This window comes from Podarcis raffonei, chromosome 9, assembly GCF_027172205.1.
Source record: "Podarcis raffonei isolate rPodRaf1 chromosome 9, rPodRaf1.pri, whole genome shotgun sequence".
NCBI lineage: Eukaryota > Metazoa > Chordata > Lepidosauria > Squamata > Lacertidae > Podarcis > Podarcis raffonei.
The window spans coordinates 70799344-70814293 of NC_070610.1; the positions used below are offsets into that span (position 1 = coordinate 70799344).

The 14950-nt window shown below is 45.2% G+C and overlaps 1 protein-coding gene across 1 annotated transcript in view; it reads right to left on the reverse strand.

The window, feature by feature from the left end:
* Window positions 1–807: 807 nt before the first annotated feature.
* The window catches only part of PPEF2 (protein phosphatase with EF-hand domain 2), a 32159-nt gene continuing 18016 nt past the window's right edge, over window positions 808–14950 (reverse strand). The window contains exons 10-16 of the mRNA XM_053404381.1: window positions 12873–13100; window positions 7739–7924; window positions 6039–6181; window positions 4928–5031; window positions 3660–3829; window positions 3085–3172; window positions 808–1356 (exon numbers count right to left, since the gene is read on the reverse strand). Coding sequence (XP_053260356.1) covers window positions 1112–1356; window positions 3085–3172; window positions 3660–3829; window positions 4928–5031; window positions 6039–6181; window positions 7739–7924; window positions 12873–13100 — 1164 coding nt within the window. The 3' untranslated portion in view covers window positions 808–1111. The remainder of the gene's footprint in view (window positions 1357–3084; window positions 3173–3659; window positions 3830–4927; window positions 5032–6038; window positions 6182–7738; window positions 7925–12872; window positions 13101–14950) is intronic.

The window sequence follows — 14950 nt, forward strand, 5'->3', positions numbered from 1 at the left end:
TACAAAGCCCTCCTCAAAAATAGCAGTGGATGAGATGCCTGGAGCGGGGAGAAACAATTGGCAAAAACTGCAAGCAATGATTGCAGCAGGAGAAGCTGTTGCGATTTAATAAAAACAGCAACACATCCATCCAGCTGCTAGTACTCCGCCTCCTGTGCAAATGCATTTCTGTAAACAAGGGTTAACAATTTAGGTATGCCTTTTAAAAAATCACCTTAGATGCGGCAGCTGTGGGTGTCAACACCAGCAAGCACCTGCTGCAGCACCTGCAAGATTCCCTGCCCCTTCCACGAGTCCAGAGGCATTGCGGGGGAATCATTGTGGAATGCATGGCTGTCCTGTACAAATGTTCTAAAAAGAAAGATAAATTGAAGCGTATGCGGGAGGTGAACAAACCAGGGCAACAGCAGGACAGTGGAGCAAGCAAGGCAACTCAGGGGTATCAGGCCCAGAGAAGTGAGGAAGCTACAGAGCCAAATTTATCCTGGCTTCTTGCCCATGCTAGAATTGTGGCGCTTTGAGCGAAAGTGGCAATATCTGGCAAACTCCCAGTGTATTCACAACAGGCTTTTCTAACATAAGCCTATTTGACAAGGGAACTTTTTTAAAAAACAAAACCAGTCCTTTAACACAGCTGCCTGCCTTGAAGAACTGTCAGGGTGGCCTATATGGACTAGAACTGCATAGGAATAACACAGTTCTGAAGAAACCCCACAACAACCCTGTGAGGTAGGCCAGGCTGAGAGGTCATGGTTCATAGCCGAGTGGGGATTGGAAGCTGCCTAGAGAGGTCAGGGTCAAGGGAGGCACAGGGTGATAAACATTTATTCAATCCATTTTTAAGCTGGGCTGGAGTAAACGTTCAATACAGGCTAAGACTGACTCACCAATGCTTTAAAAAAAGCTTTGAAAAAAGCTACAGCAATTCCCTAATATTAGATGCCGTCGTTGGTATGGAACAGGGATGCAGATGTCCTGTTTTTCCCTCTTGCTCAACAGAAGAAATCTGAAAATGTCTGTATCAGTTGTGAGGCAGTTGCTAGGAACTGTCTTACTACTTAGTTGTGAGGCATGTTCTTAGGTTGAAAGATGAGCCTGGGTTGAGAAACCACTACAAAGATGCTGTCTGTGGGTTGGTGGCATCCGTGACGGCGGGATTCCAGCTGCTAATGTCATCCGAGGAAGACTGTCGGACAATGCGGAAGGCCTCGATGAACTCGTTGAAATCTATGTTTCCATCTTTGTTGAAATCGATGCTGTTGACCAGGTTCGTCACATCCTGGTCTGAGATTTCAATATTCATATGGGCACTGAACAATTTGAAGGTCTGGCGGAACTCGTCGTGAGAAATGAACCCTGAAGGTGGTGGAGGAAAAGCATTTTATTTGCTCAAATAGCGGGGGAATAAATGTAGCAGTGGTGGCTCACCTGTGACCCTACAGGTGGGGATTGGACCCCAAGCCCCAGCCAGCATGGCCAGTGGCAAAGGGATGCTTGGAGTCACAGTTTAGAAACATCCAGAAGACCATTGGTTCCCCCACCTCTGAATTGTAGCCTGCTGCATCTCTCAGACGCATAGCAGATAATTCAAACTCACAAATTCTCATTATTCACAGCAGAACCCTCTATTTCCCTCCTACTGTTCTGGAACGGGAATTTCGGCATCCTGTTTGCCGGAGCATAGAATCATAGAAACTTAAGAGTTGGAAGGGACCCAGCTCCCGCAATGCAGTGGTCTCAGCTAAAGCATCCATCTGGCAATCGCCAGATGTCTTTGGGAACAAGCATGAAGACAACAGACCCTCCCTCCTTGCCCCTAAACCATGGCTAGTAACTACAGGTAAACGTCCAAAGTCCTCTTTAAGCTGTCTCAAGTCCATGGCCTTCATCTTCTGGCAGATCTAAGAACAGAACCTTGACTGCTGTCTCACCCTCTCACAATTCAACCCCAGGCCTTGTAACAGTTCGATGGCAGCAAACTTCAGAAATGTTACGGAAAACTCCACTTGCTGCCACCAGTCTTCCAATTCACCAATTGCAAAAGGAGAGAACACGATTTACCAGCTATGTGTGTGCACATTATTTACGGGATATCTTTTTGTTGTTGCCGTTGGCTTCTGTTGTCTCGAGAGGCAAAGGAGTGCACCTCAAACCGCAGTGTGTATGGAGGTCTCAGGTTGCCCAGGGAACTCATTGATGTGATCCAAAGGAAAGCAGAGCAATATGGGTGGCGCTGTGGTCTAAACCACAGAGCCTCTTGGGCTTGCCAATCAGAAGGTCGGCAGTTCGAATCCCCGTGATGGGGTGAGCTCCTGTTGCTCTGCCCCAGCTCCTGCCAACCTAGCAGTTCGAAAGCACGCCAGTGCAAGTAGATAAATAGGCACCACTGTGGTGGGAAGGTAAACGGCATTTCCGTGCGCTGCTCTGGTTTCTGTCACGGTGTTCCGTTGCACCATAGGTGGTTTAGTAATGCTGGCCACATGACATATAAAGATGTCAGTGGACAAACGGCAGCTCCCTCAGTCTAAAAGCGAGATGAGCGCTGCACCCCATAGTCGCCTTTGACTGGACTTAACCATCCAGGGGTCCTTTACCTTTACAGTGGTACCTCGGGTTACATATGCTTCAGGTTACATACGCTTCAGGTTACGGACTCCGCTAACCCAGAAATAGTGCTTCAGGTTAAGAACTTTGCTTCAGGATGAGAACAGAAATTGTGCTCCGGCGGCGCAGCAGCAGGAGGCCCCATTAGCTAAAGTGGTGCTTCAGGTTAAGAACAGTTTCAGGTTAAGTACAGACCTCCGGAACGAATTAAGTACTTAACCCGAGGTACCACTGTACATTTGGTATCAGCTTTGCTGCAGGAGTTGCTGGAAGGAGGTATACAAGACACCATACAACCATCTAAGGGACTCCCCCTCCGTTTTTTATGTAGTGCTCCTCTCTGATTACTCCTTTCAGGGGGTTTTAATATAAAAAAGTGGGGCCTCTATTGCCCCTTCTATGTGATATTTATTCCTTTTTCAACACTGGGCTATCTAAAATTCTGAACTAAAAACAATAGGGAATTATTAATGCACTTACCTGAATGATCACTGTCTATAATATTGAAGAGAGTCTCCAGGTTGGATAAGTTTCGGTAAATGTTTTCCAGCAAACTTGATTGAATGCGCTGAAAAAAACAAGACTACGGCTTAACTACCTTACAGATAAACAAAACACAAAAATGGCTAGCCTGTTTTAATGTTTTATTGCTGTAAACAGCTTTGATTCCCCCCCCCCATGGCATACCACTACATGAATATTCTTTTATAAATAATAGTAAGTAATTCAAAACGCATCCACTGGCCATTTCATCAGAAGCCTCCCGAATGAAAGATGTGCCTGGCAACTTAGCTCCTGAATATTTAAGAATATTTGTGGTCATTCTGGCTCCGTTGCCCCCCTCTTGTCAAATTGCCGCTCCCCAACCAACCGAACCTGGGAATAATATTATTCCCATAGGAGCTGGCGCTATCATTTATCACATCCCCTTAGTTCATTTGCTGCTACAGGAAACATCGGAACAAGCTAAAGGGTGAAATCTCAGTTCCACCCGATAACCACTGGGGGCAGCATTCCACTTCGGATTTACCAATGTACTACAAAGTCCATGTTACCTCTTGAGAGGCTGACCACTGCTCCGTCACAAGGTCTTTGAGCCACAAATTGTAATCCAGCATCCCATTGACAGCGTTGGAAACTAGGTGTGGTCTCAGCATCCTCCAGGGTAGCCCTAGATTGAGAACGGACTCCACCACCTTTGCCCAGTCATTTAGTGTGATCATTCCTGTCCGGAAAGGGAAGCCACAAGGTGATTTAAGGACAATGGGCTGCCAAAATTGCCGTAGGCATGAAGCTAGAAAGATTGCTTTTGTGTAACTGGAATTAGCTGACTGTGCAGAGTTACGTTCCTGGTTTTGCCTCTGACCCCGCCCACCAATATGCACCCCTCCAGGAAAGGTTTGCTCACTAGGAAATGACTTCTAAAACTAAGCCATAGATCACTTCTTCAGCCTCCTTCTTCCCAAATCAGTTTGGGGGTGATGAGAAGAGAGACACGAGGGAAAGAGTCTCTCCCACAAATCCAGTGTGGATTATTTAGGACCATAGATCAGAAGCAGAAAGGGGGAAGGCAGCAACCATGCAGAAATAAAAAAGTGAACTCCAAAAGTGCAGAGAATAAGGTTTAATCCATTAAACACTTAGAACTCCACTTCTCTGCCCTCCTTTATTTCCCTTAATGGCTCATCACCTTTTCTTTTTCCCTCTTTCAATGGCCCATCTCTCAGGCGATCTCCTGAACACAAGAAGCTGCCCTGCCTTACCTTTTAACACACACTGCTGTCTGGCAGACTCAAAGCATTGATTAAATTCTCACCCCTACTGGACCCAGGAATTTAGTGCTGTGGGGGGGTGTTTGGCACCCCAAAACTCACAACAGTATGGTGTAGATGTGGTTGAATGCTCATCTGGAAGCACCCAAATAGGGCAGTCAGTGTGGGAATGGCAGACAGAAGTGCAAGCCTGGCTGTGTCACAGCCAAGCATGGAGGTCTTCCCATCCCTTTCCTGATTTACCTGTTGCGCCCCTGCTACGGTTTCACTACCAATGGTCGACGTATCCTGGGTTCACAAACACAGCAAAATTCATTGTCTGCACATGCAGAATTGCCAATGGTTCGCAGAGCCTGCGATGACGAGTTCGGTTTTGGGGGGAGCATTTCTCTTGCAGAGCATCCGTAGGGCAAACCTCGTTTTCTTATATCCAGCAGGGAGCTTGCACTGCCAGAAAACTCTTTTTGTCAGGTACTTACATTCCTTATAAATAAATTCCTTATATTCCTTCTAAATACCCTTATATATTAGGTGTTTACCCTTCACCTTACCTGAATCCTGATCACATTGCCTGAAGGCGGAGGCAAGCTCTGACCTGTGAGCAAACAATTGCTCCCTTAAAACCTGGTATGCTGATTCCTCCACCCGGCTGATCCTGAGGGGATGAGATAAACATTTCTGCCATGTAACATCATACACGAGGGATGAAAATACAAAACACACACACACACACACACACACACACACACACGTCACTGCCCCTTCTGAGAAACAAAGAGCTCTTCTGGGCTTTTGGTGAAAGGACCACAAAAAGGAAATTAGGTATTAATTTATGACCTTTTAAATATTGTTTTGGCATTTCCTTTATACTAAAATGACCTTAAGTTACATGAATAGATATGTAACTTAAGTTAAATAGGGGTCAGTGCGATGAGCAATGTAGTTATGTGGCAGAAGATGAACTGCAGATGAATGGAAACAACAGAAACTAACAAGTACAGATGGGAACAGAAATTTATGCATTCTTAACTGGATCCCAAACCTGCATAGGGTTTTGTCTAAATCAGGGCATGGGGAAGCTTTGGTCCTCCAGTTGTTGCTGAACAACCCCCATTATGCGTTGACCATTGCCCAGGCTTGCTAGGGGTGATGGGAGTTGTAGTTCAGCAACACATGGAGGGCCAACTTTGCCACACCTGGTATAAATCACTATCACCCACTAGTTGGGTCTGCCCAGTTAGCAGTGACCCATGACAGGGCCTTGTCAGTGGTGGCTCCCCTATTGTGGAATGCCCTCCCCTGCTAGTGAGTGGCTCCTCTCTCCATCAGTATTAACTTTCAGGAGGAAACCAAAAGTGTTCCTAGTAGCTGAAAAATACAGTTCCTGGCAACCTCGAGGTCATTGGATGGAAGTATGTTTTTTATCTGTGACTGTTTTTAGAACCTTTTCATCTGTTTTAGAATGTTTTTGCTTTGCTTTTGTTTCTAAATGGCGTATCTGCAGGAAGGGGCAGATATAAACAAGCATATAAATAAAAGCTAATGGGGCAAGATAGGGCCCAAAATGGCATGGCCCCACGAGTGCCCTACAAAGGATTGCTTTCTACAACGGCCTAACTGATGGGGAGGGGAAGAGATGAAGAGAAAGAGGGAGATCCTTGCCTTTGAGTCATTGTCAGTTTATGTGCATCCTTGCTGGCTTGATACTGGACGATGTGAGGGATCAGGTCAGGCCCCAGTTTGAGGTAGGCACCCCTGTTACTGCCAACTGCATAGTAGTTTGAAGCGGAAAATACAGTGATTACCTAAGCAAGTAAACAGAAACAAACCGGCAATTTCAAATCGATAAGAAGCACATATTACTTTACAGTCAGTTCCCTTCTCCCCCCAGCTATACAGTCTCACCATAAACATGCCCTATAGATTTGCAAAAGCATTTCCACGCACTTTCTTCCCCATGAAAACCGCATTTACCTGGCGACAAAACTCACATTGCAAAACCGAGAATAAAATCCTCTGGGAGGTTCTTCCTTGCCTAAGATCCCAGAAACTCTTCCATTTAAACCTACGGTGGAACCTCGGTTTTTGAGCGTCTCAGAAGCCGAACAATTTGGAACCCAAAGGCCAAAAACCCAGAAGTAATTGCTTCCGTTTTCGAATGCGCCTTGGAAGTCGAATGGCTTCCGAGGCGTGTTTCTCATTTCCCCCCCATTGACTTTGCAGCCAGTCCCTTGATCCTCGGTTTTCGAACATTTCGGAAGTCGAACGGGTCTTCCGGAATGGATTACGTTCGAAAACCGAGGTTCCACTGTATTATCATGAAATGCCACATTCTCCTTTTGTCCGTTAGCAGGATTTCCCATTCATATTCATTTTTCTACCTCCATTTTCTGCCAGATATTAAATTAGACCTGAACATATGCCAAATATCCATTAAACGCTTCTTCAGATCAGTCACATTGACGCTGCTTACTGTGGAGGCAGAAAGGAAGGGGAGGAGGGCCCGCAAGGTTAGCATGGTGCAAACACACTGGCAGAGCCAATCTGGTGCCCCTGCCAGTTCATTTGCACTACTCCACCCTCCACACCACCTCTCATTTCCCCCTATAACTCTTACTAATGCAACTGGCTGGAGGTAATGTGAATATGCGACTGAGGACTCCTGCAAGATGCATGCATGCACCCCTGCTTCACCCTGCATGATGAAGTGCAATCAGGAAATACCGTATTTTTCGCTCCATAAGACACACTTTTCCCCTCCTAAAAAGTAAGGGGAAATGTGTGTGCGTCTTATGGAGCAAATGCAGGCGGGAAGCTCTACTCAGCGCTCCCTTTAAAGAGCCGCGTGGAGCGTGTGTGCGGCTCTTGGGGGCTTTTTCCCGAGGAGGGAGAAGGGCAGCCCGTCAGTCCCTTCTCCCTCCTTGGGGAAAAGACCCCAGGAGCCGCACACATGCTAGGCATGGCTCTTTAAAGAGTGCGTGGCTCTTGCTGGCTTTTCCAGGAGGTGGGGGAAGGGACAGAGGGCAGCCCCTCCCAGAAAAGCTCCCAAGAGCCGAACTCCCTTTAAAGAGCTGCGTGGAGCGTGTGTGCGGGCTTTTCCCCAGGGAGGGAGAAGGGCAGCCCGTCAGGGGAAAGCCTGCAAGCGCCGCAGACACGCTCCACGCGGCTCATGAAAGGGAGCGCTGAGCAGGGCCTGGGATGCATACAGGCTCTGCTCAGCGCTCCCTTTAAAGAATTTTTTTTCTTGCATTCTCCCTCTAAAAACTAGGTGTGTCTTATAGAGTGAAAAATACTGTATCTCAAGACATATCCTCCCACTCCCAGCTCTGCCCAAAGCCTTGATTGACGCTCTGCTGAGCTACCTTTCGGTCGTGGCAGAACTCATAACCTTCCGGCTTGCACTCGTGGGAACGGATGATGAACTGCAGGTTGTACTTTTCCAGAATCTCCTTCGTCACATCGGGGCCAAAGTAGCAGCCTCCTCCTCGGTCCTGATTCACTCTGCAGCCGTTTTGAGGAATGGGGTCGCTCCACAATATATCCGTCACCTGAAAATGGAGAGAGGGGGAGCTGAGTTGTTAAGCACCGCTTTGGCGCCGACCCAGATTGGAAACCAGAGTGCTGATCTTCACTGAATGAAAATTATATGAAAATGATGTATTGGTGGTACTTAACCCCCAGCAGAACTAGCAAAAATGTATAGAACAAGTACCAATACATGCTGGAAATGCAAAGAAAACGAGGGTACCTTTTATCATATGTGGTGGAACTGTACTGTAATTCAAAAATTCTGGGAAATGATATAAAATGAAATGAAAAAAATTATTAGATTAGGCAGAAATGGCTCTATTGACAAATAAACTGAGGGGTAATACTAAACAATCATTTATTAAAAAATGGGATGTGTTCAAGAGATATTTACAAAAATGTAACAGTGATATAACATCTATGGCAGTGTTCGAATGACCCTTGTGTAAAGTAAATATTAAGAAATAAGGGGAAATGGTACGACATGTTGTAAGAAAGTATTAGAAAATATATTAAGAATAAGGTAATAATTACAGTGGTACCTCGGGTTAAGAACTTAATTTGTTCTGGAGGTCTGTTCTTAACCTGAAACCGTTCTTAACCTGAGGTACCACTTTAGCTAATGGGGCCTCCTGCTGCCGCCGCTGTGCCGCCACCGCGCGATTTCTGTTCTCATCCTGAAGCAAAGTTCTTAACCCGAGGTACTATTTCTGGGTTAGCGGAGTCTGTAACCTGAAGCGTCTGTAACCTGAAGCATTTGTAACCCGAGGTACCACTGTATAAGTACATTCAATATTACAAATGTTAATTTACATTGGGAAACGATGGGAAGTCTATTTTATTTTACTTTATCTTAGTTTATCTTAGTTCAGTTAGAAAATATGTGGAAAGAGTAATTTAATATTTAACTGTAAATTTATGTAAGGTTATTTATTTTATTTTATTTGTATGTGTGGATTTAAGATACTGTATGATATCTATGAATTTCAATAAAGGATTTAAAAAAAAAGAAATGAAAAAAAATGTTTAAATTAACTTTTGTTTAAAAAAAAAACCAGAAGCTTTTTAAAGTAGGAATTATAGGTACCGAGATTCCAAAAGATCCATGTACGCTACAACAGCCATCCAGATGCTGCTAGCCCAGAGATGGAAAGAAGAGACAACCCTGACCAAAGAAGATTGGCAGATCAAGTTGATGGACTATGTCGAAATGACAAAATTAGATAGGACTTCCGGGTCAGCGCCATCGGCGAATGGCGGAGTTCCTCCGACCGGAGGAACGGGCTCCGTGGAAATTGGGTCTTCCCGCTGCGGCGAAGGCGGGGACCCGCTAGAAATCCCAGGCGGAGGAGCCTGGGAACGTGGGATTCAGCAGAGCACCAAGAGCGCCTCCCCTACTCGCAGGGAAACCCCTCTTTGGGGCTCCGGAGTGAAGTGGGGTGAGCAGCGCAGTGCAGCGAACCGATTGCTACTTTCACGGAGGGAAGCCGCACAGCCATCACCGGAGAGCGCTGACTTTTTCCTGATGACAATTGGACTCTAAACAAAGTACCCATGAGTAAAAACGGAAAATTGGATTAAGAAATTTGTGAATTAGGCTTCGAAGCGGGAAGGTTTAAACAGGAAGTCCGCCTTCCGCTTTTTGTAAACAGACTGAAGCAAAAACCTTGCAATCTAATAGCCTGGAAAGTTGTTTTAAAGATTGAAATTTCCTGCATCTACTACCAATAAAACCCCCTTGGAAGCAGGAGAAAAGGGGGGGGGATTTGACTGTTTAAGCCTGCAGGAGAGAGAGTAAAGGAATATAAGTTTCCATCGTCCCAAACCTGGGAATGGGGTGTCAGGACAGAAATCGTTGGAGACGTCCATTGATTAAAAGTGGAGCACTTTGACAGATAGTCAAAAAAAGAGAGAAACAAACTAACTTCAACGCTGCTTTCTGCATTTTAAAGAAACAAAGTATTTGAAAATCGAAAGTAATTTTCCTTTGTTGGATACACTTTTAAAGATGGATACAAATAGAAATTGTGTCCCCTAGAGGGAGCCTGTCAGTTTGCTGTTGCAGTTTATTCGGAGACTTCACAGCTGCGAGATTGAGATTGTGGGACCAGTCGTTTGACCTTGAACAGAAATGTGCTGGGAGGAAGTTTTGGTGTCTGCCCTTGGCAGGACAAATGCATTGCTGGAGCAGTTGCATGAGAAGATGAACTTGATGAATGAAAAGTTGGACTTGATGACTGCTGTAGCCAGTGAATATGATTTAACAGGAAACAAGGATAAAGAAACTATACAGAGACCAATTCAGGAAACTGGTTCGACAGGGCAAGTCGAAGGGCAGATGAAGACGGAAGAGGTCGCGACTGCACCCCAAGCAACACAAATGGTGAGACCCAAAGTCCTGCAGGAGCAAAAGCCGCTGCTTTGGAAGATTGAACTTGGAGTGTGGCTGGAAGCGTCTGGAGTCAAGGAAGCTCTTAATTCTGGTGGGACTATGAAACAGGTTGACAATTATCTTTTGGATAACTACTTTTTGGATTACAATGACGATGACGGGGAGTGGGACTGCGGGGAATGGGCTAGCTTGAAAATGGAGATTATTACCGGCTGGAATTCCCCAGAGACCCACTCCCCAAGGAGAAAGGAAAGAAACTACGAAAGAAACCAACAAAAGACAAAGAAGAGCGTAAGCATAAACAAGAACAAAAAAATTTGCAGAAGGGGCATAGAAGAGACTTAAGGGCCTCGGACATAAGATCACCAGATTGATGGACTGGATGCAATGGTTAGAAAGGACTGACATAACCCGAGACCAGGAAGAAGGGACATTGGATAAAAACTAGAGAAAAAGAAAAAGTCTATAAAAAGAAAAATTTCTTTTTATTTTTGGAATTAGTGTAACACTAATGAAATATTAGGGATTATGCTGGAATGGAACCAATTGGCTTTAGTAAAAAGGATTTAAGGAGTTATGTAGAAATATGGTTTAAAATTTGAATTTTAAGATTTTTAAGGTAAGATAAGGTTAAATAAATTAATGTAAATTGAACAATAGAATATAGCAAAAGATGGAAAGGATATATTGAATTAATAAATAAGATAGACTGTTAAGATAAATTATTTAAACAAAAATTGAGAAATATGGGAAGAATTTGCTGAAACAACGAATTAAGCTAGAATGCAAAAGGGGAGGTGTGAGGAGGTCCAAGAAACAAGCAAATGAAAAGATGCACTATGGGATTTGTATTCTCTTTTCTTGTTTTTTCTTTTTGTACTTTTTTTAAATATATTTTTCTGTTGTATTTTTTTGTTCTTTCTTCTTCTTTTTTTCTTTTTTTCCATACTTATGTATTTTTGAAACTCTGAATAAATATCATATAAAAAACAACGAAATGGCAAAATTAACTGGGAGGCTCAGGAATCAAGACGACAAGAAATTTAAATAAGGATGGGAAATGTTTATAATGTATATAAAATCATTGCAAACAGGTTAAAGCATTAGCAAGGTTTTAAATACTCTTGAAATGTGATAGAAACTACAGATAATTTAGGAAGATTTTAGAGAAGTCTTGATATGTGGATGAAAACAGAATTGAGAGGACCCAGGGGTGGGAAAGTCAGGAGATTGAGAGTAATCTCGATATGTGAATGTGTATGACATTTTGATGTAACTTTATTCTTTTTCTTTTTTTCCCTTTTTTCCTTCATTTTTGAAAATCAAATAAAAAAATTATATATATACAGTGGATGAGACTTCCGGGTTAGCGCCATCGGCTAATGGCGGATTCCCTCCGAGCTCCGGAGGGAATCGGCTCCACAGGATTAGGGTCTTACCGCTGCGGCAACGCGGGGACCCTTAAAAATCACAGGCGGTGAAGCCTGTGAACCTGGTGACTCGGCGGGCACCATTTGTGCCCCCCCGACCTGCGAAGGAGCCTTTTTAAAGGCTTTGGAACGGGGGACGGGGTGAGCGGCGCGGTGCTGAGAGTCGACTGCTTCTCCTGCGGAGTGAAGCCGCGCTGCCATGGCCGGAGAGCGCTGACTTCTTCTTGTGATTTGGACTTTAAAATAACAACCCGTGAGTACTACGGAAATTGGATTTCTAAGGAAATTTCTCTTTTGTGAATTAGGCACGATCGGGGAAGGCGTAAACAGGAAGTCCGCCTCCCCGCCTTGTAAACAACCTAAAGCAAGGACCTGCTAACTAAGGTCGAGAGAATTCTTTCTTTTATTATTGGGTAAAAGACATTAATTTCACGATTTGGCACTAGAAGAAATTTTACTGGAGGATAAGAGCTAATTTTGGGAGCTGAAGTGGGGAGTGATCCGCGAGAGAGCCTGTTGAAAAGACATTGAAGAGTTTGACAGCTGTCAAATTAGCTGTCAAATTAGCTGTCAAGACGGAAAAAGAGAACTTTGTTTCTGCTGCTTCTGCTGGCTATATTTGTTATAATTTGACTATACTTTGTTGAAAATAAGGAAGAACTGATATATATACAGTGGATGCTCGGGTTGCGAACGTGATCCATGCGGGAGGCATGTCCACAACCCAAAGCTTTCGCAACCCACAGCACCGCGTCTGCGCATGTGCGGGTTGTGATTCAGCGCTTCTGCGCATGCGTGAAGCGTTATTTAGCGCTTCTGCACATGTGTGACCGCCAAAACCTGGAAGTAACCTGTTCTGGTACTTCCGGGTTTCGGCGCGTCCGTAACCCGAAAAAACGAAACCAGAGTGCTGAAATCCTGGAGAAGTTTGAATTCAGAGCTGAGGAACCTGTAGCCCTAGATGACAAGGGATGGGTGGATCTGCCCTCTGTTTCTCATTTTTCCAGTCTAGAATTCACACTTTGGAATTAAATAATCATTAAATAATTATTATTTAATCATTAAAAAAATAAATAATAAAACTCATGAAAATTCATCAGGGTTGTGGGTTTTTTTGCGCAATGTTCATTCTCCGAATCAACCCACCTGCTGAACGTCCTCGTCTTCAAGGATTGATGAGTCATCGGATCTGGTATCCACAGAGGTAAGTGACATTCCAGCCATCCTGCGGCAGGACCGGAGCTCTTCCTGGACACTCGAGTGGGGCAGCTGAGACCTGCTTGATAAACTGCTCTTGCCACATCGGGATGCTTTCGATTCATGGACGCCCCAAACTCTTGACTGTTTTCTCTTCTGGGTCAATACAGAGAGAAGCTAAGAAAAGCAAGGCAGGGAGTCAGATATTCCAAATACAGAACTGTGAGACTGGTGCTATCCTGTCCCACCCCCCGAACAAAAATTTAATCTGGTTTTCGGATCACCCAGATCAAGTTAATGGGCTTCAAGCTGCACGCAAGGCACTTAAGACAAGGTGATGGAGTTAGAAGAGTTTGAAGAAGAGTTTGGATTTGATATCCCGCTTCATCACTACCCAAAGGAGTCTCAAAGTGGCTAACATTCTCCTTTCCCTTCCTCCCCCACAACAAACACTCTGTGAGGTGAGTGGGGCTGACAGACTTCAGAGAAGTGTGACTAGCCCAAGGTCACCCAGCAGCTGCATGTGGAGGAGCGGGGAAGCGAACCTGGTTCACCAGATTACGAGTCTACCACTCTTAACCACTACACCACACTGGTTCTCTGGTTAGAGCCAGAGAGAGGGGTGGGTTTGCTTCATCACGCTCCCCAGACTCACTGTGGAGGCTGATGATAATGTGGGAACGTTGTAGATACTAGGAGAGGATATATTGATTTAATAGTATCCTTCCTAACTCGCGCTTGTGAGTCAGCAGCAGAGCGACATTCCCCAATAGAGTGGCACCTCGGGTTACATACGCTTCAGGTTACAGACTCCTCTAACCCAGAAATAGTACCTTGGGTTAAGAACTTTGCTTCAGGATGAGAACAGAAATCAGGCAGCGGCGGCGCAGCGGCAGCAGGAGGCCCCATTGGCTAAAGTGGTGCTTCAGGTTAAGAACAGTTTCAGGTTAAGAACGGACCTCCAGAACAAATTAAGGCTGTAACCAGAGGTACCACTGTATATAGCAGGAAGCTAGTTGGTAGATTCGCTTGAATCTCTTTACTTAAGCAATCCAATCTGGCTTGCCTAGATTGAAGTATATTCCTGGTAAGACCCCTATGATTCCCTCCTAATAAGAATAAAGACGAAACAGTCTTCTTTTAAATGTATAACAAGTTTACTCACATTCAGTTCACAGCTGGATCCCTGAAGGCAGGCTTTAACTTGTACAGTGTGGCTTACATCCTTGCAAGGATGGGCCCATGTGAAGAAATGGCATCAAAAGAGGGAGGTAGCTGCGTGACTGGACCTTTTGTGGGGTCTGCAAGGGTCACGCCCACCTACCTGTTCACAGGCAGGGGGAGGATGCTCCAGACCAGGTGTAACAGGAAGTTCAACTGGCTGGACCAACACCCCCCCCCCGTGTGTCCACTCTAGGCAAACAAGGAATGTTGTCCTTGACTGCTCCTCCTAAAAAGTAAGGGGAAATGTCTGTGCATCTTATGGAGCGAATGGGTGGTCCCTAGAGCCAAATCGCCATTGCCCTGCGCTCCTATAGAGGAGATGAAGGAAAACTGGGTTGAGAGCAGGGATGAAGAAGCCTTCCCATCCCAAGGACCACTTTCCATAAGCAGCTCCTGCACAATACATTTTGACACCTGAGGTCAACCACAAAACGGTCACCCCTCCCTCCAGCCGGGGAAGAAAGCATAAATGAAGATCTACATCAGGAGTGGGGCATCAAATCCATCTTATCCAACAACGGTTGAAGTGGGAATCATGGCAGGGGGCCACTCCGAGTAACGTTGGTCAGGTGCAAAGGTCAGGAGACCCCAGAAGGAGAACAACAGTGCCCCCTATTTGCCAATAAGATGCTGTAGAGGAAGAATTTGGGGTTGGGGGACTGCCGAGGTGCTGGCAAGTCCACCCTCCGAGGAACAAGCTAGACAGAGGTGGCAGCAGGCAATGTATTCCTTGCTGCCCCTGTGGATCCTGCCGCCTGAGGCAGTTGCCTCCCCTTGCCTCATAAGTGGGCTGGCTCTGCTCA